This window comes from Carcharhinus amblyrhynchos, chromosome 5 (genome assembly GCF_965287045.1).
Source record: "Carcharhinus amblyrhynchos chromosome 5, sCarAmb.v2.hapA, whole genome shotgun sequence".
Taxonomy (NCBI): Eukaryota; Metazoa; Chordata; class Chondrichthyes; order Carcharhiniformes; family Carcharhinidae; genus Carcharhinus; species Carcharhinus amblyrhynchos.
The window spans coordinates 31,833,301-31,860,382 of NC_137328.1; the positions used below are offsets into that span (position 1 = coordinate 31,833,301).

General features: G+C 43.2%; 1 protein-coding gene across 1 annotated transcript in view; it reads left to right on the plus strand.

The window, feature by feature from the left end:
- Positions 1-27,082, plus strand: part of LOC145342939 (beta-1,4-galactosyltransferase 1-like) — a 71,246-nt gene that overhangs the window by 27,043 nt on the left and 17,121 nt on the right. Inside the window, exons 3-4 of the mRNA XM_080188575.1 lie at positions 9,200-9,387; positions 12,513-12,635. Of these exons, the coding sequence (XP_080044701.1) occupies positions 9,200-9,387; positions 12,513-12,635 (311 nt within the window). The remainder of the gene's footprint in view (positions 1-9,199; positions 9,388-12,512; positions 12,636-27,082) is intronic.

Genomic DNA, 27,082 nt, shown 5'->3' on the forward strand with positions numbered 1-27,082 from the left:
CTGAAGATCTGAGGCCGAATGCCTGTGACCACTGAAGTGTTTGCCAACTGGAAGGGAACAGTCTTGCCTGGTGATTGTTGAGTAGTGTTCATTCATCTGTTGTCATAGCGTATGAATGAACACCGCTCAACAGTCACCAGGTAAGACTGCTCCCTTCCTGTTGGCGAACACCTCAGCGGCCATGGGCATTCAACCTTGGATCTTCGGGTAAACGTTCTCCCAAGGCGGCCTTCGCGACATATGACAGTGCAGAGTCACTGAGCAGAAACTGATAGCTAAGTTCTGTACACAAGGGTGACCTCAACCAGGATCTTGGGTTCATGTCACACTGTCTGTAACCCCCATAACTTGCCTGGGCTTGCAACATCTCACTTACTGTCCTGTCTGACAATACACATCTCTTTAACCAATGATTAACACTATCTCCACTCACATTGTCTGGACCTTTTAAGACTTGATTAGGTGTAAAGACTCACATTGTAATCAGTATTCTGTAATCTGTATGTGCCTTTATATGCCCTGTTTGTGATCAGAACTTTCCACTCACCTGACAAAGGAGCAGCACTCCGAAAGCTAGTGGTGTTTACTACCAAATAAACCTGTTGGACTTTAACCCTGTGTTTTTACTGTGTTTATCCCAGTCCGACGCTGGCATCTCCACATCGCGTCCTGTTACTATCATTCCTTTTAGTTTTTTTATGGTGGTTGTCCATGTTTTGGGTTAAGACCCATGTGTTGTCTGTAACAATTGATAGAAGGTCTGATGGGTTTGTCCTCCACGCAGCAGTGGTTAACACTGCTATCCCTCAGAGCCAGGGATCTGGGTTCAATTCTGGCCTTGGGTGACTGTCATTCTGGAGTTTACACGTTCTCCTGTATTTGTGTGGGTTTTCTCCAGGTATTCTGGTTTCCTCCATGTAATGGGTTTTTTTAACGAGGTAGCAAAGATTCACCCACAAAGCTAATGTCACTGGTACAAAAGACATCTTCATTAAGACCAGAGGCTAATGGGAGAAATTATGTCGAGAGTCACAGATACAAACTACCCAGACCTCTCAAGACAAGTTCTAAATTATTGGCAAAAGATCAACACAGTTATACATTTTCTTTAAAAAAGTTACCCACTTTCTCTTTGCATAAAATCAAATGATTCTTAAAACACACAAGTCAATAATAAATACTGTTATTTGAGCCAGTCAGCAATTTGTCCTTTGGTATCATGGTTTCTATTTGTCCCAAGTCTGGACCTCAACTCCCCTATTGGCAAAACTTCAATTGTCCCGTTACTGTGCCTCCCAGGAATGCTGTTCTTATGAGTTTGAATTCAGTTCATTGCAAATGCAGTAACAGTTAAATCCTGGCATCGGAGAAACTTGCCAGCTGAATTAAATAATGAACTCTAGTTGAAACATAATTTAAATGTTTCATTTTTCTACCCTAGAATTAAAATAGTTTCCGTGACGTTTTCAATAATGCCAACGAACCCTTTCATCTAAACCCTAATTCCAGGTGACCTGACTATTCGCTGAAATGGTCAATTTTAAACTTAAAAGATATATCAGAGAAAGTTATTAAAATCACTTACTGCATTAGCATATACTAAATAACTTGCCCTGTTTAGCTTCATATATCCCGGGCTAGATGGCCTACTCCTGCTCCTGTTTCTTATGTTCTTATGTTCTTATCCATTTTAAAGTCATTAACCCTTACTGATAATCTTGTTATTGCATTAATGTCTAAAAATTAAGAAAAATGTAAAATCATTGCTTTCACTCCCACAGTTCAAAGATGTGTATGCTAAGTGGATTAACCATGGTAAATGTGCATGGTTACAGAGATAGAGCAGGGTGGTGGGCCTGGATAAGATGCTTTTTTGAGAGTTAGTGCAGATTCAATGGGCTGAATGGTCTATTTCTGCACTGTAGTGATTCCATCAATTCTACAATGTGAGATTTGGAAATAGATCTAAAGATGGTACACCACCTTGCTGTTCATCAATGCACATTCTCTGCATGAACAATTGTTCTGCCTCCATGGCTTTTTCAGTGATTGTGTTATGTTGAGGGTCAAAATCCTGGTCTCTTAAATTACCTGATCTGAACTGGGGCGTTGTTGATATGTTGAAGTTGAGAAGAAACATAAACCAGCAGCTGACAGACCGATGTAAACATGTGGCTGCTGGATGAGAATGGAAGCATTGTTAACTTTAGATTTGCTGACAAGACTCTCATTCAGGTGGCCTGTTAGATGAGTTGCTCATGGCTGTAGTGTGTTGCCCAGCATGTCAGTACTTTCAGGAGAGGGCAACTCTGATTTTGTCTTCTCCTTGCTTTTAAAGATGTTGACTCCACATCATAATGATGTGGTTCTATAGGGCAGTTTTTCTAATGTGACCTTTGATAGCCCTGAACTGAGGGATTTAAATTTCTGGTACTCTTGTCAGTAAGCCTCATTTTTAGGCTTAGTATGGAGGAGATGAAGGTCAGACTGCTGGATGTTCTGCAAATAATTTCCCAATGGAGAATGAGCTAGATGAAACAATTGCTTTTATTCAGATCATCTATTTCAGCACAGACTGGTAATGAAACCTGACAGTATTATGTTCCTTATAGCTCAGTTCTATGGTTGGCATCATAGTTGGATGGGAAACCCTGGCAAAGGCAGATACTTCAATATTTGACAATGCATCTCCCCTGTGCTTGCTACTGAGTGGGCAGGAAAGAAAAGGTTTGTGATTGGAGGAGCTGTTCTTCACAGATCCTATCACTTGCATTTCTCTTACTGATTGTAGAATTGATTGAATTTTCCTGGGTTTTTTTTTAGAGATATTGATGATGAATTCACTCATCATCCCTGTATATTTTGAATCCGACTTGCAAACAAGACCACTTTTCTAATTGCTGCATATTAATCTTTAATTCATGTACCAGGACCTCCAAGAAGTGACAAATGTAACAGTGAGTGGTGATGCACGAGCCTGTGTACCAGAGCAGCAGTGGTGTCCACCCTCCTCTGTCTCACTCATCAGGGCACATCTGCAGCACCAAAAAATGGGAGATGTTGGTGAAGCAGCATATCTGCATTGAATGCATTTCTGCATTCAGTCGAACCACAAGTTCGACTGAAACACAAGCAGTAATAAGATAATAACGTATCTCCTCTTTTTCTGTTGATTTGATTTTAACATTTCTATCTTTAGTTTGATAGAGTAGCACAAATACCAAAGACTGTATATAAATATAAGTAAGTCAATATAAATGCATACAAATGAAAGTTGATTTATGAATAAATGAAAATAAATGAATGTAATATTATACGCATTTGGAATCTATATAAATCAGCAAAAACATTTATTGTAATCCCATTAGAGGATATGGGGACAGCTGTGAGGTTATTTTTGTCTCATTAGCAGTCGGGTCACTTAGTCCATCAAGTTGTTAAATCACTGAGGAGAAAACCTCCATCCCTTCTTGGTGGCTGCTGTCACCATTCTTAATGTTTCCCATCTAAACATCAATCCCATCTCTCTAACCTCCTTTCTCCTTTCCACTTTCGTTTTATACGCACGTATTAAAGAACATCAGTGACTTTACTTTTGCCACAGTCTAAAGTTGATGTAAATGCCCCCACCCCCCCCCCCCCCCACCCCCTCCCCAGGATGAGGAGTTTTAACAAATAGCCCTCCCTCGTCTTGACTGACTGTAATTGGCTTACTTTTCTTCATTTGTAATTTAAGGCTAACGTTTTCTAAACATAAACCATATTAAAAGGTCTTGTTTATTGTTTCCAGTGTTATGAGGTCATAGAGGTTTACAGCATGGAAACAGGCTCTTTGGCCCAACTTGTCCATGCTGCCCTTTTTTGTTTAAAACCCTTAAGCTAATCCCAATTGCCCGCATTTAGCCTATAACTATGGTACCCATGTAACTATCTAAATGCTTTTTAAAAGATAAAGTTGTACCTGTCTTTAATACTACTCTGGCAGCTTGTTCCAGACACTCACCACCCTCTGTGTAAAAAAAAATGCCCCCTGGGCACTTTTGTATCTCTTCCCTCTCACCTTAAACCTAGGCCCTCTAGTTTTAGACTCCCCTACCTTTCAGAAAAGACCTTGTCTATGCCCCTCATTATTTAATAGACCTGTATAAGATCACCCCTCAGCCTCCTACACTCCAGAGAAAAAAGTCCCAGTCTATGCAGCCTCTCCTTATAACTCAATCCATCAAGTCCCAGTAGCATCCTAGTAAATCTTTTCTGCACTCTTTCTAGTTTAATAATATCCTTTCTATAATAGGGTGACCAGAATTGCACAAGTGTGACCATACCAATGTCCTGTACAACTTCAACAAGACATTCCAACTCCTGAATTCTGTGTTCTGACTGATGAAACCAAGCATGCTGAATGCTGCCTTCACAACTCTGCCCACCTGTGACTCCACTTTCAAGGAGCTATGAACCCCTAGATCTCTTTGTTCTGTAACTCTTCCCAACATCCTACCATTAACTGAGTAAGTCCTGCCCTGGTTCAATCTACCAAAATGCATCACTTTGCATTTATCTAAATTAAACTCCATCTGCCATTCGTCAGCCCACTGGCCGATTTGAGCAAGATCCCGTTGCAACCGGAGATAACTTTCTTCACTGTCCACTGTGCCACCAATCTTGGTGTCATCTGCAAACTTACTAACCATGTCCCCTATATTTTCATCCAAATCATTAATATAAATGACAAATAACAGTGGACCCAGCACTGATCCCTGAGGGACACCGCTGATCACAGGCCTCCCGTTTGAAAAACGCAGAGACTATCCCTTCGGGTGGATGTAGCTGTTACTAGGGGGCATAACTATAAGGCTCATGGTGGGAGATATAGGAGGGATGTTTGAAGTAGATTCTTTACTCAGAATAGTCTGCCTGCTGTGACAGTGGAATCAGACACTTTAGGAACTTTCACATGGTTATTGGATAGGCACATGGAGTACTCCAGAATTATAGGGAGGGGATAGCTTGATCTTGAGTTGGACACAGCTCAGCACAACATTGAGCGCCGAAGGTACTGTGCTGTAATGTTCTATGTTTCTAACTCTCCACAACCAACCTCTGGTTTCTGTCAGAAAGCCAATTTTGTATCCATTCAGATACCTCACCCTGGATCCCGCGAGATTTAACTTTATACAACAACCTACCATGCGGTACCTTGTCAAAGGCCTTGCTAAAGTAGACAACATCAACTGCACTGCCCTCATCTACCTTCTTGGTTACCCTTTCAAAAAACTCTTACTAATTTTGTGAGACATGCTTTTCCACTCAAAGCCATGCTGACTGTCAACAATCAGTCCTTGCATCTTTAAATGCCTGTAGATCCTGTCTCTCAAAATACCTTCCAACAATTTACCCACTACAGATGTGAGGCGAACTGGCCTGTAGTTCCTAGGCTTTTCCCTGCAGCCCTTTTCAAACAAAGGCACAACATTTGCCAGTCTCCAATCTTCAGGCACCTCACCGTGACTCAAATGATTCAAATATCTCTGCTAGGGGACCCGCAATTTCCCCTCTAGCCTCCCACAATGTCCTGGGATATACTTCATCAGGTCCTGGGGATTTATCTACCTTGATGCGCTTTAAGACTTCCAGCACCACCACCTCTGTAATATGTACGCTGCTCAAGACATCACTATTTATTTCCCAAAGTTCCCTAACATCCATGCTTTTCTCAACAGTAAATGCTGATGAGAAATACTCAATTAGGCTCTCACCCATCTCTTGTGGATCCACACATAGATGACCTTGTTGATCCTTAAGAGGTCCTACTCGCTCCCTTGTTACTCTTTTGGCCTTTATGTATTTGTAGAAGCTCTTTGGATTCTCCTTTCCCTTATCTGCCATGGTCTGATGCGGAGATGCTGGCTTTGGACTGGGGTAAACAGTGAGAAGTCTCACAACACCAGGTTAAAGTCTAGCAGGTTTACTTTGTAGCACAAACTAGAAGCTTTCGGAGCGCTGCTCCTTCATCAGGTGAGTGGGATTTCAGTTCACAAACAGGGCATATAAAGACACAAACCCAATTTACAAAATAATAGTTGGAATGTGAGTCTTTACCGGTAATCAAGTCTTAAAGGTACAGACAATGTGAGTGAGAGAGGGTTAAGCACAGGTTAAAGAGGTGTGTATTGTCTCCAGCCAGGATAGTTAGTGAGATTTTGCAAGCCCAGGCAAGTCGTGGGAGTTACAGATAGTGTGACATGAACCCAAGATCCCGGTTGAGAATGTCCTCATGTGCGGAACTTGGCTATCAGTGTCTGCTCAGCGACTCTTGTCATGTATCGTGAAGGCCGCCTTGGAGAATGCTTACCTGAAGATCAGAGGCCGAATGCCCATGACCGCTGAAGAATCACAACAGACACCTCCAGAAGCTGAAAGATGCCCTCATATGAACAGGCTATGGCGCTCGACTCATCAATCTACAGTTCTGACGCGCCACAGCAAAATACTGCACTGACCTTCTCAGAAGACAAACATGAGAGACAGCAGACAGAATACCCTTTGTGGTCCAGTACTTCCCCGGAGCGGAGAAGCTACAACATCTTCTCTGAAGCCTTCAACGTGTCATTGATGAACATCTTGCCAAGGACACCCCTACACCCCCAATTCTTGCCTTCAAACAACCGCATGACATCAAAGAGACCATTAGCCACAGCAAACTACCAGCCTTCAGGAGCACAGTGACCACAATACCACACAACCCTGCTACAGCAACTCTGGAAGACATGCTGCATCATCAACATGAATGTCATCATCTCACATGAGAACACCATCCACCAGGTACACGGTACATACACCTGCAACTTGGCCAACGTTGTCTACCTGATATGCTGCAGAAAAGGATGTCCTGAGGCATGGTAAATTGGGGAGACCATGCAGACACTACGACAATGGATGAATGAACACTGCTTGACAATCACCAGGCAAGACTGTTCTCTTCCAGTTGGGGAACACTTCAGCGGTTGCAGGCATTCGGCCTCTGACCTTCGGGTAAGTGTCCCCAAAGGTGGCTTTTATGACACACGACAGCACAGAGTTGCTGAGCAGAAACTGACAGCCAAGTTCAGCACACATGAGAATGGCCTCAATTGGGATCTTGGGTTCATGTCACACTATCTGTAATCCCCTTGACTTGCCTGGGCTTGCAAAATCTCACTAACTGTCCTGGCTGGAGACAATACACATCTCTTTAACCTGTGCTTAACCTTCTTTCCACTCACATGATCTGTACTTTTAAGACTTGAGTATCTGTAAAGACTCACATTCCAACCATCATTTTGTAAATGGAGTTGTATCTTTATATGCCCTGTTTGTGAACAGAACTCCCACTCACCTGATGAAGGAGCAGCACTCAAAGCTAGTGGCTTGTGCTACCAAATAAACCTGTTGGACTTTAACCTGGTGTTGTGAGACTTCTTACTATGTTATAAGGTCTGGCAGTGTTAGTTTATCCCCTCCACTCAACATCAACATAGGTGGATAGAAATTGGACTTGTATGCATTGGCAAGTATAAGCAATTGCAAATGGGTAAAGGTTTTCATTTTGGAAAGAAGAGTATGATATGAATTGACAAATATTTGCAGATTGCAAATGTATACAATATATTCACTTTTTAAAATTTATTTTTATTTCTATTTACTTGTTTATATACAGTCTTTGGTATTTGTCCTGCCCTATCTGCCTAAAGAAGGAAATGTTAAAAACAAATCAACACCAATATAGAAGGTAACGTTATTATGACTTTATTTATACCAGTGAGCCTCAGAAAACCAAAAGTAGTACCACGAAACCCTCAGAAAGCGCAAGCAACCTTCAAAAATAATTCACTGCTGAGTACAAGGATATTGGCGAGCAAAAGTAGGGGTTTTGTTGAAATCATATACAATTTTGCTTTTTGATCTAAGTAAGGAGCAACACAGTGGTTAGCATTGCTGTTTCGTGGCACCAGGAACCCAGGTTCAGTTCCGGCTTTGGTCACTGTCTGTGCGGAGTTTGCACTTTCTCCCTGTGTCTGTATATGAGTTTCCTCCGGGTGCTCCAGTTTCCTCCCATAGGTGTGGATTAGGTTGATTGGCCATGCTAAATTGACCCTAATGTCAGAGGGGTTAGCAGGGTAACTGTGTGGGGTTATGGGAATAGGGCCTAGGTGGGATTGTGATTGGTGCAGACACAATGGGACAAATGACCTCCTTCTGTACTGTAGGAATTCTATGATTCTAAGGACATACTTGCTTTAGAGAGGATGCAATGAATGTTCTGGATTGAATTCTGGATTGTGGGTTGTCTGATGAGGAAAGATTGAATATAATTGGCCTGTGTTATAGAAGAATGAGGCAGTTACATTAAAACATTTTAAATTTTTAAAAGGCTTAATGGGGTGGATGCTGACAGGCTGTTTCCCATGATGACACTCAAGCCAGGGGCCATAATCTTTGGATAAGGAGCCAGTCATTTAGGCCCAAGAAATATAAATTTATTTAGCCAGATGGTTGGCAATCTTTAAAATTCTGTATCTACAGGGTTGTGGATGTTTATGATGCCTGCACCACGAGGCTTACCTAAAAATGAGGTGCTAACCTGTTAAACCTTCAACACAGGGCTACATGAATGCTAAACAGTAGAATCAGCTAACCCTACAACCAATGGATGAGATCCAAGCTCCACAGCCTTGTCATATCCAGTCTTGAATGGTGTTGGACAGTTCTTTCATTAGATGTAATGTAATATTGTTGGCAAAGTTGACATTTGTTGCCCATTCTTCATTGCCCTTGAAAAGGTGATGGTGAGCTGCCAAACTAACCAGAGGAGGAGGCTCCAAAAACTTTAGGATTGAACTCTAGTTGCATCATCCTTAAAAGCTGGCATGCCTTCATGTAGAAATAACAATCAGTGCCAACTTCATATGAGTCAGTGTAAAATCGAGCAGCAGTTCCTCTGTCGATTTTAGAAGTTGTGGGAAGTCACTTCTTGACATTGGCTCCCTGGACTCCAGATGTGTGGTTTAAAAATCAATCTTGATTTCCTTCTTTGTGCCAAAATTGCTGGTGCTTCAAGGACCTAAGTAGGCTTGTGTGTGAGAATTTTCTGATGTACTGGCTCCCTCGTGTGATGTATTTAGTGTTTAGTGTTCTACTTCTCCATTTTAATTTTTTTCAGCATGGCGAAGAAACTTTTAATCGTGCCAAACTTCTCAACGTAGGTTTTATGGAAGCTTTGAAAGAATATGACTACAACTGCTTCGTATTCAGTGATGTTGATTTGATTCCTATGGATGATCGAAATATCTACAAATGTTACAACCAACCAAGGCACCTGGCTGTGTCAATGGATAAATTTGGTTTCAGGTAAGACTGAGAATGTGCAATTTTATTTTTGAATGGATAGATTGCAAAGGAAAAGTGCTTTCTCATCAATTAACCCAAAAGCCGGTAGGTCCTTCCTCTACAGATTTGAGATTTCTAATTAGCTCAAGCATTCTCCTCTGTTGAATGTTTTTATATTATAAAATCTTTTCTAAACTTTACTCCAACCAGCACATCTCAGTTTAGCATGGAGGTAATTCTCTACTCCCATTGCAAACAGCATGTAGATAGGAAGCATACATCATTTGCTTTGCTGAAAGATTTGTGAGATTCATATGATGCAGAGAGGAAAGAGCTGTTGAGCAAGGAATTGGATGTTGTTGTTATGTATAAGTTTTGGTCACAAGGTGGCTTTGTCCTTCTGGTTCAGTCTCCTAAACAACAACTGCATCAGTGAAGTTACGAGAGCATCTAATATTTCAAAACTGCAGCTGCTTGTATCGTCCAACATGGATTAAAGAGTATTGAGATCTGCTTCACTGCTGAACCCAGATTTCCATGGAATGGTTAAGAAAAACCTATTGAAACTCAAGGGTTGGGGCTAAGTATCAGGAATTCCCTGATGGACTTGTCTGGTACACTGCCCTCAGACATGTGAAGTGAAATGGTTAACTGTGTGAAAGTAATTCCTAAAATCCATGTAGGCCATGTGCATTTCCTCCATCTATTTCAAGGATTCTGAGAGGTTTATTGAGGACAATCATGCCTTTCAAAATTTATGCTGGCTCTTTCTTTAAATAAGAACATAAGAACATAAGAAATAGGAGCAGGAGTAGGCCATCTGGCCCCTCGAGCCTGCCCCGCCATTCAATAAGATCATGGCTGATCTGTCGTGGCTCAGTTCCACATTCCCGCCCTCTCCCCATAACCCTTAATCCCCTCTCTTATCAAAAACCCATCAACCCGCGTCTTAAAAATATTTAGCGAGGTAGCCTCCACCACTTCAACGGGCAGAGAATTCCAGAGATTCACCACCCTTTGAGTGAAGAAGTTCTTCCTCAACTCCATTCTAAACCGCCCCCCCTTTATCTTGAGGCTGTGCCCCCTAGTCCTACTGTCCTTTCTGAGCGGGAAGAGTCTCTCTACCTCTATCCTATCCATCCCATTCATCATCTTATACGTCTCAATGAGATCTCCCCTCATTCTTCTAAGCTCTTAACAAGTACAAGCCTAGTTTATTCAGCCTCTCCTCATAGCTCAACCCCCTCAACTCCGGCATCAGCCTAGTAAACCTTCTCTGCACTCCCTCCAAGGCCAAAATATCCTTGCGTAAGTACGGCGCCCAAAACTGCACACAGTACTGTAGCTGCGGCCTCACCAATGCCCTATACAGCCGCAGCAAGACCTCCCTACTTTTATATTCAATCCCCCTCGCTATGAAGGCCAGCATCCCATTCGCCTTCCTGACCACCTGCAAGCTGGGTTTTTGCGACTCATGCACAAGGACCCCGAGGTCCCTCTGCACCATCGCCTGCTGCAGTTTTTCTCCACGTAAGTAATAGTACATCCTACCGTTCTTCCTACCAAAGTGGACCACCTCACACTTGCCAACATTAAATTCCATTTGCCAGGTCCTGGCCCATTCGCCCAGCCTATCCAGATCCTTCTGCAGACTCTCCACACCCTCCGCACAATTTGCCGTTCCACCAATCTTGGTGTCATCAGCAAATTTCGACACCATACACTCGGTTCCCTCCTCCAGATCATCTATATAAATGGTAAATAGCCGAGGCCCCAGCACCGACCCCTGAGGCACTCCACTAGTCACCAACTGCCAATCTGAATAGCACCCATTGACCCTCACTCTCTGCCTCCTATTTGACAACCAGTCCTCTATCCACGCTAACACCCTACCCCCAACTCCATGTCCCCTGACCTTCTGCAACAACCTCTTGTGAGGTACCTTGTCAAACGCCTTCTGAAAATCAAGAAAGATCACATCCACCGGCTCTCCTCTATCCACCGCCCTAGACACATCCTCATAGAACTCCAGTAAATTTGTCAGACACGACTTCCCTTTAAAACCGTGCTGCGTCTGCTCTATCAAGCAATTCCCCTCCAGATGCCTCACTATTTCCTCCTTGATGACGGATTCTAACACTTTACCTACAACAGACGTTAAACTAACTGGCCTATAATTCCCCGCCTTTTGCCTGGCACCCTTCTTAAACAACAGCGTAACATTAGCCGCTTTCCAATCTTCCGGCACTTCCCTGGAATCCAGCGACGTCTGGAAAATAACCACCAAAATACAGGTACAAATCTGGCTAGCAAAAAACTAGGCTGAAAATGTGGCAATTTTTTTAAAGCTGCCGTGCATGATTTTTTTAATATTACTATTAGGAATCACAGAATTGTTACAGTGCAAAAGGCCATTTGGCCCATCGTGTCTGCATCAGCTCTCCAAACAAGCACTATGGTTTTGTGCCATTCTCCAGCCTTTCCACATACCCTTGGATATTGTTCCATTCAGGTAATCATCATGGTGTGATGGCATATCAACCTACTATCAGCTTCACTCCTGTGCTCTGAGTGATCTCACCCAAAAAATGGCATGGTCTAAAATATGGCACATCCTGTGGCTGCTGCTTACTGTACCTGTATATGGTAATTTCATATGAAATTAAAGGTGTTAAATTTTCTTGCCATAAATAATTAACCAACCTGTAATTATCTAAATCATTTATACTAAATAGAAATACGTAAGAACACGAGGCCTGGCACAATAAGAGCAGCAAAGAGATCTTGCAACCTTAGTGGAACTATCAAATTCTGTTTCTACACTTCAAATTGAATCTCAGTTTCATCATGATGGCTCCTTTCGGTACTTAACAACTGCTACATGGAAGTCATTTGTCTTGAGCACTGTTTTTGAGGGTTCTTTGTGACAAAATTGTGTAGAATGTTAGGGAGAATGGAGGGATGGAAGCTCAGTAAGATGTCATATCAATTTCTGTAATACAACACGTCTAGATAAATAAGGGTGCACTTGGAAGAGTGGATTCAGATTAGATTAGTTTGAGGTTCTCTAGATTAGAGATCTTACTGACATTCTTGAAAGTGCTACGAGATAAATTGGGAAAGAATTGTAAAATTCTTTCTTTCAGATTACCATACAACCAGTACTTTGGAGGAATATCAGCCTTGAGTAGAGAACAACATGAAAAAATCAATGGATTTCCGAATGATTACTGGGGCTGGGGAGGGGAAGATGATGATATCTACAACAGGTGAGTATTTGATTTAATTATGCTATCAAAAAAGCTCATATTTAAGCCTACTGTCTCCTGAACTATGCTGTCATTTTCTCTGCCTTGTATCAGGTTCAGTTAGAGTTTGCTTCCAATAGGTTTCCCTCCTAAGATTGCTCTTAATAAGTATCACTTAAGCTAACAGAATTGGATATTTCTTGCATTTTTTAAAAAATATACCATTTACAGGATTTGGGCATTGCTGGCAAGGTAAGCATTTTATTGCCTTTTTCTAATTATCCCTGAGATGATTTGGGGGTGGAGGGGGGAGTTATGTTCTTGAACCACTGTGGTCCATGTGGTAAAGGCACTCCATCAGTGCTGGTGGTTTTATCTTAATGCAACTAAATAGCTTGCTCAGCCATTTTGTTTTGGGAGGGTGGTGATGGGGAGTTTGAAAATTCCCCACACTAATGCGGGCCTGGGATCATCCAGGCTGCCTAAAGCTCATCAATGAACCACTTGGGTTTTTGTGCAGTTCAGTAGTGCCATAGTCACCAATTGTGATGCAAGCTTTTTATTCCAAGTTTTAGTTAACACAACTTAAATTCCCAAACTTCTGTAGTGGAAATTGAACTAATGTCTAAGAGTATAGGCTCCTGGATTACTTCCACTATGCCACAGTATTACATCTGCACTGTAATCAGGAAATGCTGCACTGAAGGAGTGCAGTTACCACCTGCATGTCCCTGGGGTTAAGTGGAAAAAGAGTAGCAAATTCTCTCCTAGTGTCCTGGCCAGCATTCTTCTATAAACTGAAATCATCATAATAGCTCACCTGGCCATTCATCTTTTTTGCAAAATGGCAACCATGTGCACCCAGTTATCAGCAGTCAAATCATTTCATAACAGTTCCATATATATGAAGTGCTTTATTATCTTTCTGAGAGACATACCAAAGTACTATGTATTTATAAATTTTGCCCTTTTAAAGTTCAGGCTTGTTTAAAATTATGGTAATAAAAATATTAACTGATATAAAGAATGCACTTGGAAAATGATTTGAACTGAGGCTGTGATTCTTACTGTTAATTCTGGCCATGCCTGATGTATTGCATTAGAGCACCTCCAAAGAGTTACTAACAACATAATGAATTCAAGTTGGGTCTCAGTGGCATGACCACGAGCCAACTATTCAGTTACCAATAAATGTATGAAAGTACTGAGACTAGAAATAATATGGGGGGAGCAGATGAGTCAAACAGTACACTGTAACCCTTAAACCAATACTGCAGCAGTTACACAAAACAAACAATTGCCTTATCTCCTGCTACTTGGGGAAAAGTGTGCATCGTTGAAGGAGGGAAAGGTTGACATCTTTCCATAATGTAAAGCGAGATGAGATAAACATCTAGGACCAGCAACAAACTGAACTCATGTAATGTTTAATAATTTTTAATAATGTAAATAAGCTTCTGTTGTAACACAAAATCTGAGTTGATGTAGCTGCATTTTTTTCACAATGTTGGAGGAAACCTTTAGATACGTACTGTTCCACAAAAATCTATATCAAGATGTCAGCTTTTCACCACATATATGTCAATAACTTTGAAAGTAGGAAGTTGCAAAGGGCCATGGACAGGCTAAGCATGGCAGATATTCAATATGGGAAAATGTGAAGCCATCAATTTGGATTCAAGAAAGACAAATATTTTCTTCATGGAGAGTGTATGAAGCTGTGCACAGAGAGATTTAGTTGTCATGCATATCATTTTAAAAAGAAGTAATCAGGCAAATGAAATAGGTGATCTTATCTTGCAGGTTATGCTACAAAGGTATGGGAGGTCTATCCTTCATCCTGTCCTATTTCTCATCTACATTGTGCCCCTTTGTGACATCCACACACAAGGATGAGAAGCAAGCTATGGAAGGCTATGGATGTTTAGCTCCTTAAAACTTCCATATCATTTGATAAAACATGGCTAATCTGATTATGGCCTCAACTCCACTATTCTGTCTGTTTGCCATACCCCTTAACTCCCTTGTTGACAAGGGACCTTCCCAAAATCAAGAGAATTTTGGACGATCCCAGTCAGACTATCTACTACCTCTGGACCACTTTTCTCAAGACCTTTGGATGCAGGCCTTCAGTATAGTACTGATGTCATCCAGTTGTATGTCACCATCGCGTCTTTCAACATTACTGTCTCGATTGTTAGACTGCTTATTTGACATCTGGTACTGGTTGAGCAAAAGTCAATAATTAAATATTGAGGGAGACTAAAGCCATATACTTGGTCTTAGTCACAAACTCTGTTCACATGCCACAGACCTCATCTCTCTGCCTGGCAACTGAGGCTGAACTACAATTTTGGTGTCATGTTGACTCTGAGGTCAGCTTTCAACCAGATCTTCACACCACTAAGTTTGCCTATTTCCACCTCCACAGCAGCCTATTTCTGCCTCAGCTCTTTTGCTGCTGAAACCTTCAATCATGCCTTTTTGTTACATCCATATTTGACTATTCAAATTCACTTCTGACTCCTTGATAAATTTGAGGCCACCCAAAAATTTGCTGCCTGTGTCCTAACTTGCGCCAAATCTTGTTTAACAACCACTTTTCTGAAATAGACCTGGCTTCAGGCTAGCCAACACCTTGATTTTAAAAGTTTCATTCTTGTCCACATCTTGCGTTGTCCTACAGCTCTACACCACATCAAGATGTCTGCACTCTCCTTCATTCCAGCCTCCTGAGCATCCCTGATTTTAGTCACTCGACTGATACGGTGGCACAGTGGTTAGCATTGCTGCCTTACAGCGCCAGGGACCCAGGTTCAATTCTGGCCTCGGGTGACTGTGTGGAGTTTGCACATTCTCTCTGAGCTGCGTGGGCTTCCTCTGGGTGCTCCAGTTTCCTCCCACAGTCCAATGTTGTGCAGGTTGCGTTGATTGGCCATGCTAAATTGCCCCTTCGTGACAGGGGGATCGAGGGTAAATATGCGAGTTTGTGGGGATGGGATTGTTGTCAGTGCAGGACAGTGGGCCAAATGGCCGCCTGCACTGTAGATTTTAAGATTATTGTTGGGTGTCCTTTCATCTACCCAGGCCTTAGGTGCTGGTGTTCACTCAAAACTTCTCTGCCTTTCCACCTTGCTGTCCATTAAATCACTGCTTAAAATCTACCTACTTGACCAAACTTCTTAAGTGGCTTGATATCCTATCAAGTCTCAGAACATATCTGCAATTAGTGGCATGGTGGCACAGTGGTCAGCACTGCTGCCTCACAGCAACCAGGGCCTCTGGTTCAATTCAGGCCTTGGGTGTCTGTGGAGTTTGCATGTTCTCCTCCATGTCTGCGTGGGTTTCCTCCGGGCGCTCTGTTTCTTCCGACACTCCAAAGATATGCAAGTTAGTTGGATTGGCCATGCTAAATTGCTTCTTACTGTCAGGGGAATTAGCAGGGTAAAGACATGGGGTTACAGGGAAAGGGCCTGGGTGGATTGTTGTTGGTGCAGGCTCAATTGGATGAATGGCCTGCTTCTGCACTGTAGGGATTCTATGAAGTTCAGCCATGATCTTGTTTAGTTAGGGCATTATGATCAGCGCAGGCTTGCAGGGGACCAAAAGGTTTGTTCCTATGCGGTACACCCAGGGACAATCTTGAGTTGAGAGGTTGCCTGTGTGGGGCGATCTACATTTGCATCAATATTTGGGGAGAAGAAAACTTGTTTTCAGGACGTTGGCAACATTTATTGCCCATGCCTCGTTTCCCACCAGTGATGGCTGACCTGGTCATTTTGGAATTCTGCTATCCTTGTGGCAATGGTTCTGCCACAGTGGTGTCGGGTTGGAGCTTCCAGGTCCCATCTCTATAGCTGGTTCATTTTGAATTATATGATTAAAGGCTTGTAGTTTCTAACCACTCTAACAGACTTAACACATTCTGATATGCCCTCTTCTGATTGTGCCTCAGGTAAGCTTCAACAAAAATATGGCATCCTTTAAGGTCAATACATTTGATTTCCATCATATGCCTTAAACTCTCCTTTCTTCAGAAACAAGTCCTTTTTTGATCTAACTAATATTGTTTGCATCAATGATTTTTACTGGATATGTGTTTCCTACTGTGCAGGGTAACTCTGCCGGAATTCCTAATTGCTAAATTATGTCCCCTATATTTTGAATTTTGCAGTAAATGATTCTGAATTTCCTTTGCATGTTTCTTAGCTTGGAACATAAAATTAGTTCTCAGCTTCATAGTTACTGACACTGAGCCAAAAGAGAAGTTAGGAAAAGGGTGAAGGAAATGGGGAATGCATAAGAGTTCAGTTGCAACAACACAGGGTTGTAGGCCTGGAGGTGGTTATAGAATAGGGAGAAGTAAGGCTTTATGGCAGTTTTACACGAGAATGGAAATTGGGATGCAAAATGTTGCGATTAGTTTATTTTCCTTTAGCATTTTTGTGTGCTGTATACCTCTATGACTAATAGAATGTTATAATGTATTGCAAGGGGAATTGAATACAAAAGTAGGGAGATTGTGCTGTAATTATACAGATCATTGGTGATCATATGGAGTACTTTGTACAGTACCTCATTTAAGGAAAGATGTAAATACATTGGAAACAGTTCAGGGAAGTTTTAACCAGACTAATATGTGGTATGGGTGGGGCCTGATGAGAATAAGTTGGACAGGATAGGTTTGTATCCACTGGAGTTCATAAGGGTAAGAGGCAACTTAACATGTCAGAGTCTAAGAGGTCTTGACAGGGTGGATGTGGAGAGGATATTTCCCCTTGTAGGAGAATCTGGGACTAAGGGGTTATGGTTTAAAAGTAAGGGGTTGCCCATTTAAGACAGAAAGAAAGAGAAAAATCTGCAGGGCGTAGGAGTGGATGGTTTGAGGATGAGGTTTAGGGGGCCTTTCAACGATGTTGGGAGCATGGCCTCTTACCTGGTCTGCCTCACTGTTCACCCATTGCATCACATCTCACAAAATACATTGCAAACCCAAACCCAAACCCTGTGTTGCAGTGGTACTGAACAACTTCGTTAGGGGTGCAGTAGGTTCTGGAGCATAAATCTTCATTACTGTTGCTGAAATGCTGTCAGAGCCCATAGCCTTTGTAGCTTCTAGTGCCTTCAGCTGTTTCTTGATGTTAATTGAATTAATTGAAAACTGGCATCTGTGATGTTGGGTCCTTAGGAAGAGGCTAAGGAAAAGGGATAGGGATGTAAGACAGAAATTCAGGGAGTTAGGGTGGAAGCTTAGGGCTAAAACAAACAGAGTTTTTATCTCTGGTTTGTAACCTGTGCCACGGGATAGCGTGGAGAAGAATAGAGAGAGAGAGAACATTTGAACTCGTGGCTAAAGGAATGGTGCAGGAGGGAGGGTTTCAGATACTTGGACAATTGGGGCTCATTCTGGGGTAGGTGGGACCTGTACAAAAGGGATGGTCTGCACCTGAACCAGAGAGGTACTAATATCGTGGGGGGGAAATTTGCCAATGCTATTCCGGGGGGGGGGGGTTAAACTAATTCAGAGGGGATGGGGACCTGAATTATAGCTCCAATGTACAGGAGGATGAGAATAGGGAGGTCATGGAGAAGGTTTCTAGGTCGCAGCAGTGTATTGGCAGGCGGGAGGGTGGTTTGAAGTGTGTATACTTTAATGCGAGGAGCATACGCAATAAGGTGGATGAACTTGCAGCCTGGATTGGTGCCTGGGACTTCGATGTTGTGGCCATTTCAGAGACATGGATAGAGCAGGAACAGGAATGGTTGTTGCAGGCTCCAGGGTTTAGATGTTTCAGTCAGAGCAGAGAAGGTGGTAGAAGAGGGGGAGGCGTGGCATTGTTAGTCAAGGACAGTATTATGGTGGCAGAAAGGACGTTTGATGTGGACTTGTCTATTGAGGTAGTATGGGCTGAGATTAGAAACAGGAAAGGAGCGGTCACCCTGCTGGGAGTTTTTTATAGGCCTCCAAAAAGTTCCAGAGATGTAGTGGAAAGGATTGCAAAGATGATCCTGGATAAGAGCGAAAGTGACAGGGTAGTTGTTATGGGGGACTTTAACTTTACAAATATCGATTGGAAAAGCTATAGTTCAAACACATTAGAGGGGTCAGTTTTTATCCAATGTGTGCAGGAAGGTTTCATGACACGGTATGTAGATAGGCCAACAAGAGGTGAGGCTACATTGGATTTGGTACTGGGTAATGAACCAGACGAGGTGTTAGACTTGGAGGTAGGTGAGCACTTTGGTGATAGTGAACACAATTTGGTTACGTTTACCTTAGTGATGGAAAGGGATAGGTATGTACCGAAGGGCAGAAGTTATAGCTGGGGGAAAGGTAATTATGAGGCTATTAGGCGAGATTTAGGATACATAGGTTGGAGTAGGAAACTGCAGGGGCTGGGAACAACTGAACATAAGAAATAGGAGCAGGAGTAGGCCGTCTAGCCCTTCGAGCCTGCCCCGCCATTCAATAAGATCATGGCTGATCTGTCGTGGCTCAGTTCCACTTTCCCGCCCTCTCCCCATAACCCTTAATCCCCTCTCTTATCAAGAACCCATCAACCCGCTTCTTAAAAATATTTAGCGAGGCAGCCTCCACCACTTCAACGGGCAGAGAATTCCAGAGATTCACCACCCTTTGAGTGAAGAAGTTCCTCCTCAACTCCGTTCTAAACCGCCTCCCCTTTATCTTGAGGCTGTGCCCCCTAGTCCTACTGTCTTTTTTGAGCGGGAAGAGTCTCTCCACCTCTATTCTATCCATCCCATTCATCATCTTATACGTCTCAATGAGATCTCCCCTCATTCTTCTAAACTCTAACGAGTACAAGCCCAGTTTATTCAGCCTCTCCTCATAGCTCAATCCCCTCAACTCCGGTATCAGCCTAGTAAACCTCCTCTGCACTCCCTCCAGGGCTAAAATATCCTTGCGCAGGTGCGGCGCCCAAAACTGCACACAGTACTCCAGCTGCGGCCTCACCAATGCCCTATACAGCTGCAGCAAGACCTCCCTACTTTTATATTCAATCCCCCTCGCTATGAAGGCCAGCATCCCATTCGCCTTCCTGACCACCTGCTGCACCTGCAAGCTGGGTTTTTGCGACTCATGCACAAGGACCCCGAGGTCCCTCTGCACCATCGCCTGCTGCAGTTTTTCGCCCTGTAAGTAATAGTCCTTCCTACCGTTCTTCCTACCAAAGTGGACCACCTCACACTTGCCAACATTAAATTCCATTTGCCATTTCCTGGCCCATTCGCCCAGCCTATCTAGATCCTTCTGCAGACTCTCCACACCCTCCGCACAATTTGCCTTTCCCCCAATCTTGGTGTCATCAGCAAATTTCGACACCCTGCACTCGGTTCCCTCCTCCAGATCATCTATATAAATGGTAAATAGCTGAGGCCCCAGCACCGACCCCTGGGGCACCCCACTAGTCACCAACCGCCAATCCAAATGTGGAGCTTGTTCAAGGAGCAGCTACTGCGAGTCCTTGGTAAATATGTACCTGTCAGGCAGGGAGGAAGTGATCAAGCGAGGGAACCGTGGTGTACTAAGGAAGTTGAATCCCTGGTGAAGAGTAAGAAGGAGGCTTATGTCAAGATGAGACATGAAGGCTCAGTTAGGGCACTGGAGAGTTACAAATTAGCCGAGAAGGAGCTAAAGAGAGAGTTAAGAAGACTTAGAAGAGGACATGAGAAGACTTTGGTGGGTAGGATCATGGAGACCCCTAAAGCTTTCCAGAGGTATGTCAAAAATAAAAGATTGGTTAGGGCATGATTAGGGCCAGTCAGGGACAGTAGTGGGAAATTGTGCATGGAGCCTGAAGAGATAGTAGAGGCACTAAATGAATATTTTTCGTCAGTATTCATGCAGGAAAGAGTCAATGTAGTCGAGGAGAATACTGAGATACAGGTTTTTAGACTAGATGGGATTGAGGTACGTAAGGAGGAGGTGTTAGCAATCCTTGAGAGTATGAAAATAGATAAGTCCCCTGGGCCAGATGGGATTTACCCTAGGATTCTCTAGGAGGCTAGGGAGGAGATTGCAGAGCCTTTGGCTTTGATCTTCATGTCATCATTGGCTACAAGTACAGCCGGAAGACTGGAGGGTAGCAAATGTTGTCCCCTTGTTCAAGAATGGGAGTAGAGACCATCCTGGGATAGACCAGTAGAAATATAAGAGATAGGATGTATAATCATCGAGAGAGAAATAAATTGATTAGGGATAGTCAACACAGTTTTGTGAAGGGTAGGCCGTGCCTCACAAACCTTATCGAGTTCTTTGAACAGGTGACCAAAGAAGTGTATAAGGGTAAGGCAGTTGACGTGGTGTATATGGATATTAGCAAAGCATTTGATAAGATTCCCCATGGTAGGCTACTGCAGAAAATGCAGATGCATGGGATTGAGGGTGGTTTAGCAGTTTGGATCAGGAATTGGCTAGCTGATAGAAGACAGAGGTTGGTGGTTGATGGGAAATATTCAACCTGGAGTTCAGTTACAAGTGGTGTGCCTCAGGGATCTGTTTTGGGGCCACTGCTGTTTGTCATTTTTGTAAATGTCCTAGATGAGGGTGTAGAAGGATGGGTTAGTAAATTTGCTGACGACACTAAAGTCAGAGGAGTTGTAGACAGTGAGGTTGGATGTTACAGTTTGCAGAGGGATGTCGATAAGCTGCAGAGCTGGGCTGAGAGATGGCAAATGGAGTTTAATGCGGAGAAGTGTGAGGTGATTCACTTTGGAAAGAGTAACAGGATTACAGAATGTAGGGCTAATGGTAGGACTCTTGGTAGTGTTGCGAGCAGAGAGATCTTTGTGCGTGTGCATAGATCCCTGAAAGTTGGCACCCAGGTTGATAAGGTTGTTAAGGTGTACGGTGTTTTTGCTTTTATTGGTGGAGGGATTGAATTTCGGAGCCGTGAGATCATGTTGCAACTGTATAAAACTCTGGTGCGGCCGCACGTGGAGTATTGTGTACAGTTCTGGTCGCCGCACTAGAAGAAAGATGTGGAGGCATTGGAAAGGGGGCAGAGGAGGTTTATCAGGATGTTGCCTGGTATGATGGGAGGGGACTTGAAGTTATTTTTGTTAGAAGACGGTTACGAGGTGACCTAATTGAGGCATACCAGATGATCAGAGGGTTAGATAGGGTAGACAGTGAGAGCCTTTTTCCTCGGATGGTGATGGCTAACACGAGGGGACATGGCTTTAAATTGAGGGGTGGTAATTATAGGACGGATGTCAGAGGTAGGTTCTTTACTCAGAGGGTAGTAAGGGCGTGGAATGCCCTGCCTGCAGCAGTTGTGGAGTCACCAACTTTAAGGGTGTTCAAATGGTCAGTAGATAGGCATATAGTTAACATTGGATTAGTTTAGGTTAGAGGGTCATTAGATTCGTTCCACTGGTTAGCGCAACATTGAGGGCCGAAGGGCCTGTACTGCGCTGTAACATTCTATGTTCTAAGTTGAATCATCCTGACAGCACTTCTGGCTGAAGGTGGCTGCAAATGCTTCAACCTTGTCTCTTGCGCTGACATGATGGACTTTCCCCCATCGTTGAAGATGGGAATATTTGTGGAGCAGCCTCCTCCAATGAGCTGTTCATTTTTCCACCATCAATCACAACTGGACGTGGCAGGGCTACAGAGTTTGGGTCTGATCCATTGATTGTGGGATCACTTAACTCCTGTCCAATGTATACTGCTTCTGCTGATTGGTGAGCAAGTAGTCCTGTGTTGTAGCCTCACCAGTTTGAAACCTCCTCCTTAGGTATGCCTGATGTTGCTCCTGGCATGCTCTCCTGAGTTTTTCCTTCAACCAGTTGGTGGCTTGGTGATAGTGGTAGAGTGGGGAATATTTCGGGCCGTGAGGTTACAATTGTGATTGTATACAGTTCTGCTGCTACTACTGGCCTCATGGATGCTCAGTGTTGAGTTGCTAGATCTGTTTGAAATCTATCCTATTTAGCATGGTGCCACACAAAGCGATGAGGTCACCCTGCAATGAAAGGACAGGACTTTGTCTTCACAAGGACTGTGTGACGGTCTCTCCCAAAGACAAGTGCATTTGCAGCAGGCAGGTTGATCAGGATGAGGTCAAGTATTTTTCCTCCTTGTTGGTTTTCTCACTGCCTGATGTAGATCCAGTCAAGCAGTTATGTCCTTTCAGACCCACTCATCCAACACTTTTGTTGACATCCTCACACTCATTCTTTCGGTGGCTCATCTGAGCTTCTTGGAGTGTGCAATTCAATCTGATTTACTCCAATATCATCCTTTCCCCAGCCCACTGCTCGCCAGGCTGTCTACATTTTCAGCCAACCATGAATCATTGCTGACCTGTCTGTTCTGAGTAGTGCTTGACCTGCCTGACGTGAGATTTTCCAGAGCATCCTGGTTCTAAACTCTGCAGTGTCTTTCTTGACTGCTTCCTGCCTACTAAGAATTGAAGAAGTGTGAAAGAAACACATAGCAAAAAATTGAGCAAAAGAGAAATAAATGAGCATTAGAATAGGTTGATAAAACATTTGGTTAATGTGATGTGGCACAAAGAAAAAACAAATTATTTGGAGCAGACAGCTAGAAATTATAATATAAATTATAATGTAAATTATAAAATATAAAAAATAGCCGTAGTTATGGGGGATTTCAATCTGCATATTGATTGGTCGACCCATGTTGGACGTGGGGGGCTCGAGGAAGAGTTCTTGGAATGCTGCCGGGATAGTTTCCTCGAACAGTGTGTGTTGGAGCCGACGAGGGAGCGAGCTATCTTGGATCTGGTGCTATGTAATGAAGCGGGTAGAATTAGGGACCCTGTGGTGAAGAATCCTCTTGGGGAGAGTGATCATTGTATGGTGGAGTTTCTGGTGCAGATGGAGGAGGAGAAAGTGGGTTCCCGGACACGCGTCCTTTGTTTGAATAGAGGGGAGTACGGTAGGATGAGAGAAGAATTGGCGAATGTGGACTGGGAGAGCGCGTTGGAAGGTAGGTCTGCTGAGGAGCAGTGGAGGATCTTTAAGGAGATCTTTCTTGGTGCTCAACGGAAATTTATTCTGATGGTCAAAAAGGATAGTAGGAGGAGAGGTAATAAGCTGTGGATAACGAAGGAGGTGAAGGAAAGTGTTAAACTAAAAGCGGAGGAATTTAGAGTAGCTAAGAGTAGTGGGCGAGAAGAGGATTGGGAGAGGTTTAAATGTCAACAAAGATTGACAAAGAAGTTGATAAGGAAGGGTAGGAGAAATTATGAAGTTGGGCTAGCGCTTAATATAAAAAAGGATAGCAAGAGTTTTTATAAATATATGAAAAGGAAGAGGCTGGCTAGGGTGAATGTTGGTCCTTTAGAGGATGAGAAAGGGGACCTAGTGGTAGGGGATGGGGATATGGCTAAGGTATTGAATAACTTTTTTGTTTCTGTCTTCACGGAGGAGGACGTGAATAATTTGCCGGGTGTTAGCGATGGAAAGGTGGTAGGACTGGAGGGTCTTAATGACATTACTGTTACTAGAAAGGTGGAACTGAGCAGCGACAGATCAGCCATGATCTTATTGAATGGCGGGGCAGGCTCGAAGGGCTGGATGGCCTACTCCTGCTCCTATTTCTTATGTTCTTATGAAATGGCACAGGGAAAGTAAAGGGGAGACTGTTGCACATTTCGGGTTTACATTAAAGTCTCAGATTCAATGTCATTGACCTTTGCTGTGGAAGCCAATCCTACATTCCTTGCATTTATCTTCATCGCTATGTAGACCTGTGATAACGTGATATATGAAACTAAATATACAAACAGAATACAATAACCTTGTACGTGTCCAATGTGGCCCACTTGTCCACCAAGGCTATGTCGAAGTTCCTCTGGAAAGTCTAAAGCCACACAATGTCTCTGGAAGGATTTCCTAAGCTGCAGGAAGTAGATGGTTCAGGAGAATGTGTCAGAATTATCTTTACTATGGACAATAGGGAAATGTCTTGACAGCATGATTTACCTTCCTTCTTGAAGATAGCGTTATAGAACATAGAACACTACAGCACAAACAGGCCCTTCGGCCCATGAGTTGCGCCGATCACATCAACACCCACCAATCCATAGACCCATCTATAACCCCCAATCCCACTAAATCCCATATACTCATCCAGAAGTCTTTTAAAAGACCCCAGCGAGTTCGCCTCCACCACCATTGACAGCAGCCGATTCCATTCACTCACCACCCTCTGAGTGAAAAACTTACCCCTAACATCACTTCTGTACTTGCCTCCCCATACCTTAAATCTGTGTCCTCTCATAGCGACCATTTCAACCCGGGGAAATAGCCTCTGAGAATCCACCCTATCTATTCCTCTCAACATTTTAGAAACCTCTATCAGGTCGCCTCTCAATCTTCGTCTCTCCAGGGAGAAGAGTCCCAGCTCTCTCAACCTATCTTCATAAGGCATGCCTCCCAATCCAGGCAACATCCTTGTAAATCTCCTCTGTACCCTTTCAATAGCTTCTACGTCCTTCCTATAGTGAGGCGACCAGAACTGCGCACAGTACTCTAAGTGAGGCCTGACAAGGGTCTTATAAAGTTGCAGCATTACCTCCCAACTCCTAAACTCAATCCCTCGATTAATGAAGGCCATTATGGCAGCCAACCTACCCTCTCTTTGAGTGTAGAGGTCAGGAACTCCCAAATCCCAACAGACCTTGGAACTTGTGGCATATGTGAACTAGGAACAGACTGCACGTGTGCAATTCAGCAACGTAAGTTCGTTGGTCTGAGGATGAGCTCAGTGTGCCTGAGCACAGAGCGAAAAGGTATGAAAACCAAAATCATGTGACCATGGCAGATGAGCATCCCAGACAGGACAAAGATCCCAGTTGAGAAAAAGAAGGAAACGGAAAGGATTGCAGTCAGCAGACTTACTCGCAGACTTAGAAGTACGAGAGAAGCGTTGAAGATTCAAGGAGGCAACAGAAGTTTGGTGAATGTGCTGGGCAAAGGTACCCCATTTGGGTACTAGTACTCTGCTCACTGAGGCCAAGGAGCTGAAGTTGTGCTTCGAGTTAATGCTTGAGTGCATACTTGAGAATCCAGTGGAAGAGAGACTTAGGAAACGAGATTGAAACCCTGCGATGTTGAAGCTGTCCAAGTTGGAGTGACTTTTGGAGAGAATTTCAGGACGAGGTCTTCAAAGGAGAAGACTGGAATCACTCATTAGAGAGATGGTTTCAGTGAGATTGATTGACTGTGTTTACTAACATTTGGGTGGGTTGTTGAGAAATCCGTAAACTCTGACTTGACCACAATTACCTTTTATTGTGTAGTATGGTGTGTTGAACCACGGTTTGCCAGTTAATTCACATGGACCTCATGCTAGAGTACAAATATTGTGACTGTTTTGGGGCAGGGCTTTCCTTTCCTCTCCTCTAAAGTCCATAAAATGAGTGCATGGTCTCTTGACATGAGCAAAAACTCAGCAGCTTTGAAAACCTCTGCTAAAATACTGCGGGGTTGCATCTTTGTTTTCATCTGTTTGCTTGTTGCAGCTCTCCCATTGATGGTGGTTATCCTATAGATCCTAACATGTATAGGATGAAACCTGGCAGTATTAACTCCTATTGTGAATTCACAGTTGAATTGTTGAAAATGTCTTTCCAGCATTGACAGATTGCATTGTCATTCTGTTAGCAAAGGCGTTTTTGATCATTTGACCTCGGTCTATACATGGCCCTGAACTTCAAAAATCCCACTTATGGGACATCCTGCCCCATGTGTCCTAAGATCTGTGGGTTGAGAATCGACCTGTTCAGTCATATGACGACCAATAGTAGAAACAAACAACTCTGAGTAGACGTCATCCTCAAATCAAGGGATAGCCAACGACACATTGTATTGTCGAAGGATCATGCAGTGTGACACACTGCATGAGTATTACACGTTATATGGTGTAGTATTTCTATATGATTTCATAAATTATTTGAAATATGTATAGATCTGTTGTATTTCAGGTAAACACAACAACCGATAGGTGCAGTGTAAGATTCAACAAATATCAGTTTTGGAGACTTTTTGAGGGTCACATGATTGCCAAGGCACCAGGAGATCTCACCACCTTGGAATGCTGCTTTAGGATCTAACTATAAAACGGCTCAAGTTTGGCACTTCCTCAGTATTACGTTGACATGACAACAGGCTGGATTTTGCCGCCATCAGATTAGCAACAGTGCTTGCCATTGATGAAAAAGCTGCCCACCATGATATAGCAATCTCTTTAGCATAGATTCCCTTTTTCTGATGTCAGTTTAAATCATCCAACAAGTGTCGTCATCAACCAGCGTAAGCTGTCAGTTATATTAATGATTCTTACCAACAGCAGATTAGGAAGCTAAACGTAACTGAATTCCTGCATTTGCAATTTTTGAATGTTGCAGATGAAGAAATAAAAGGAATATATGCACAGGATTCAGGCAGAATGACATTAAAATTACATTACA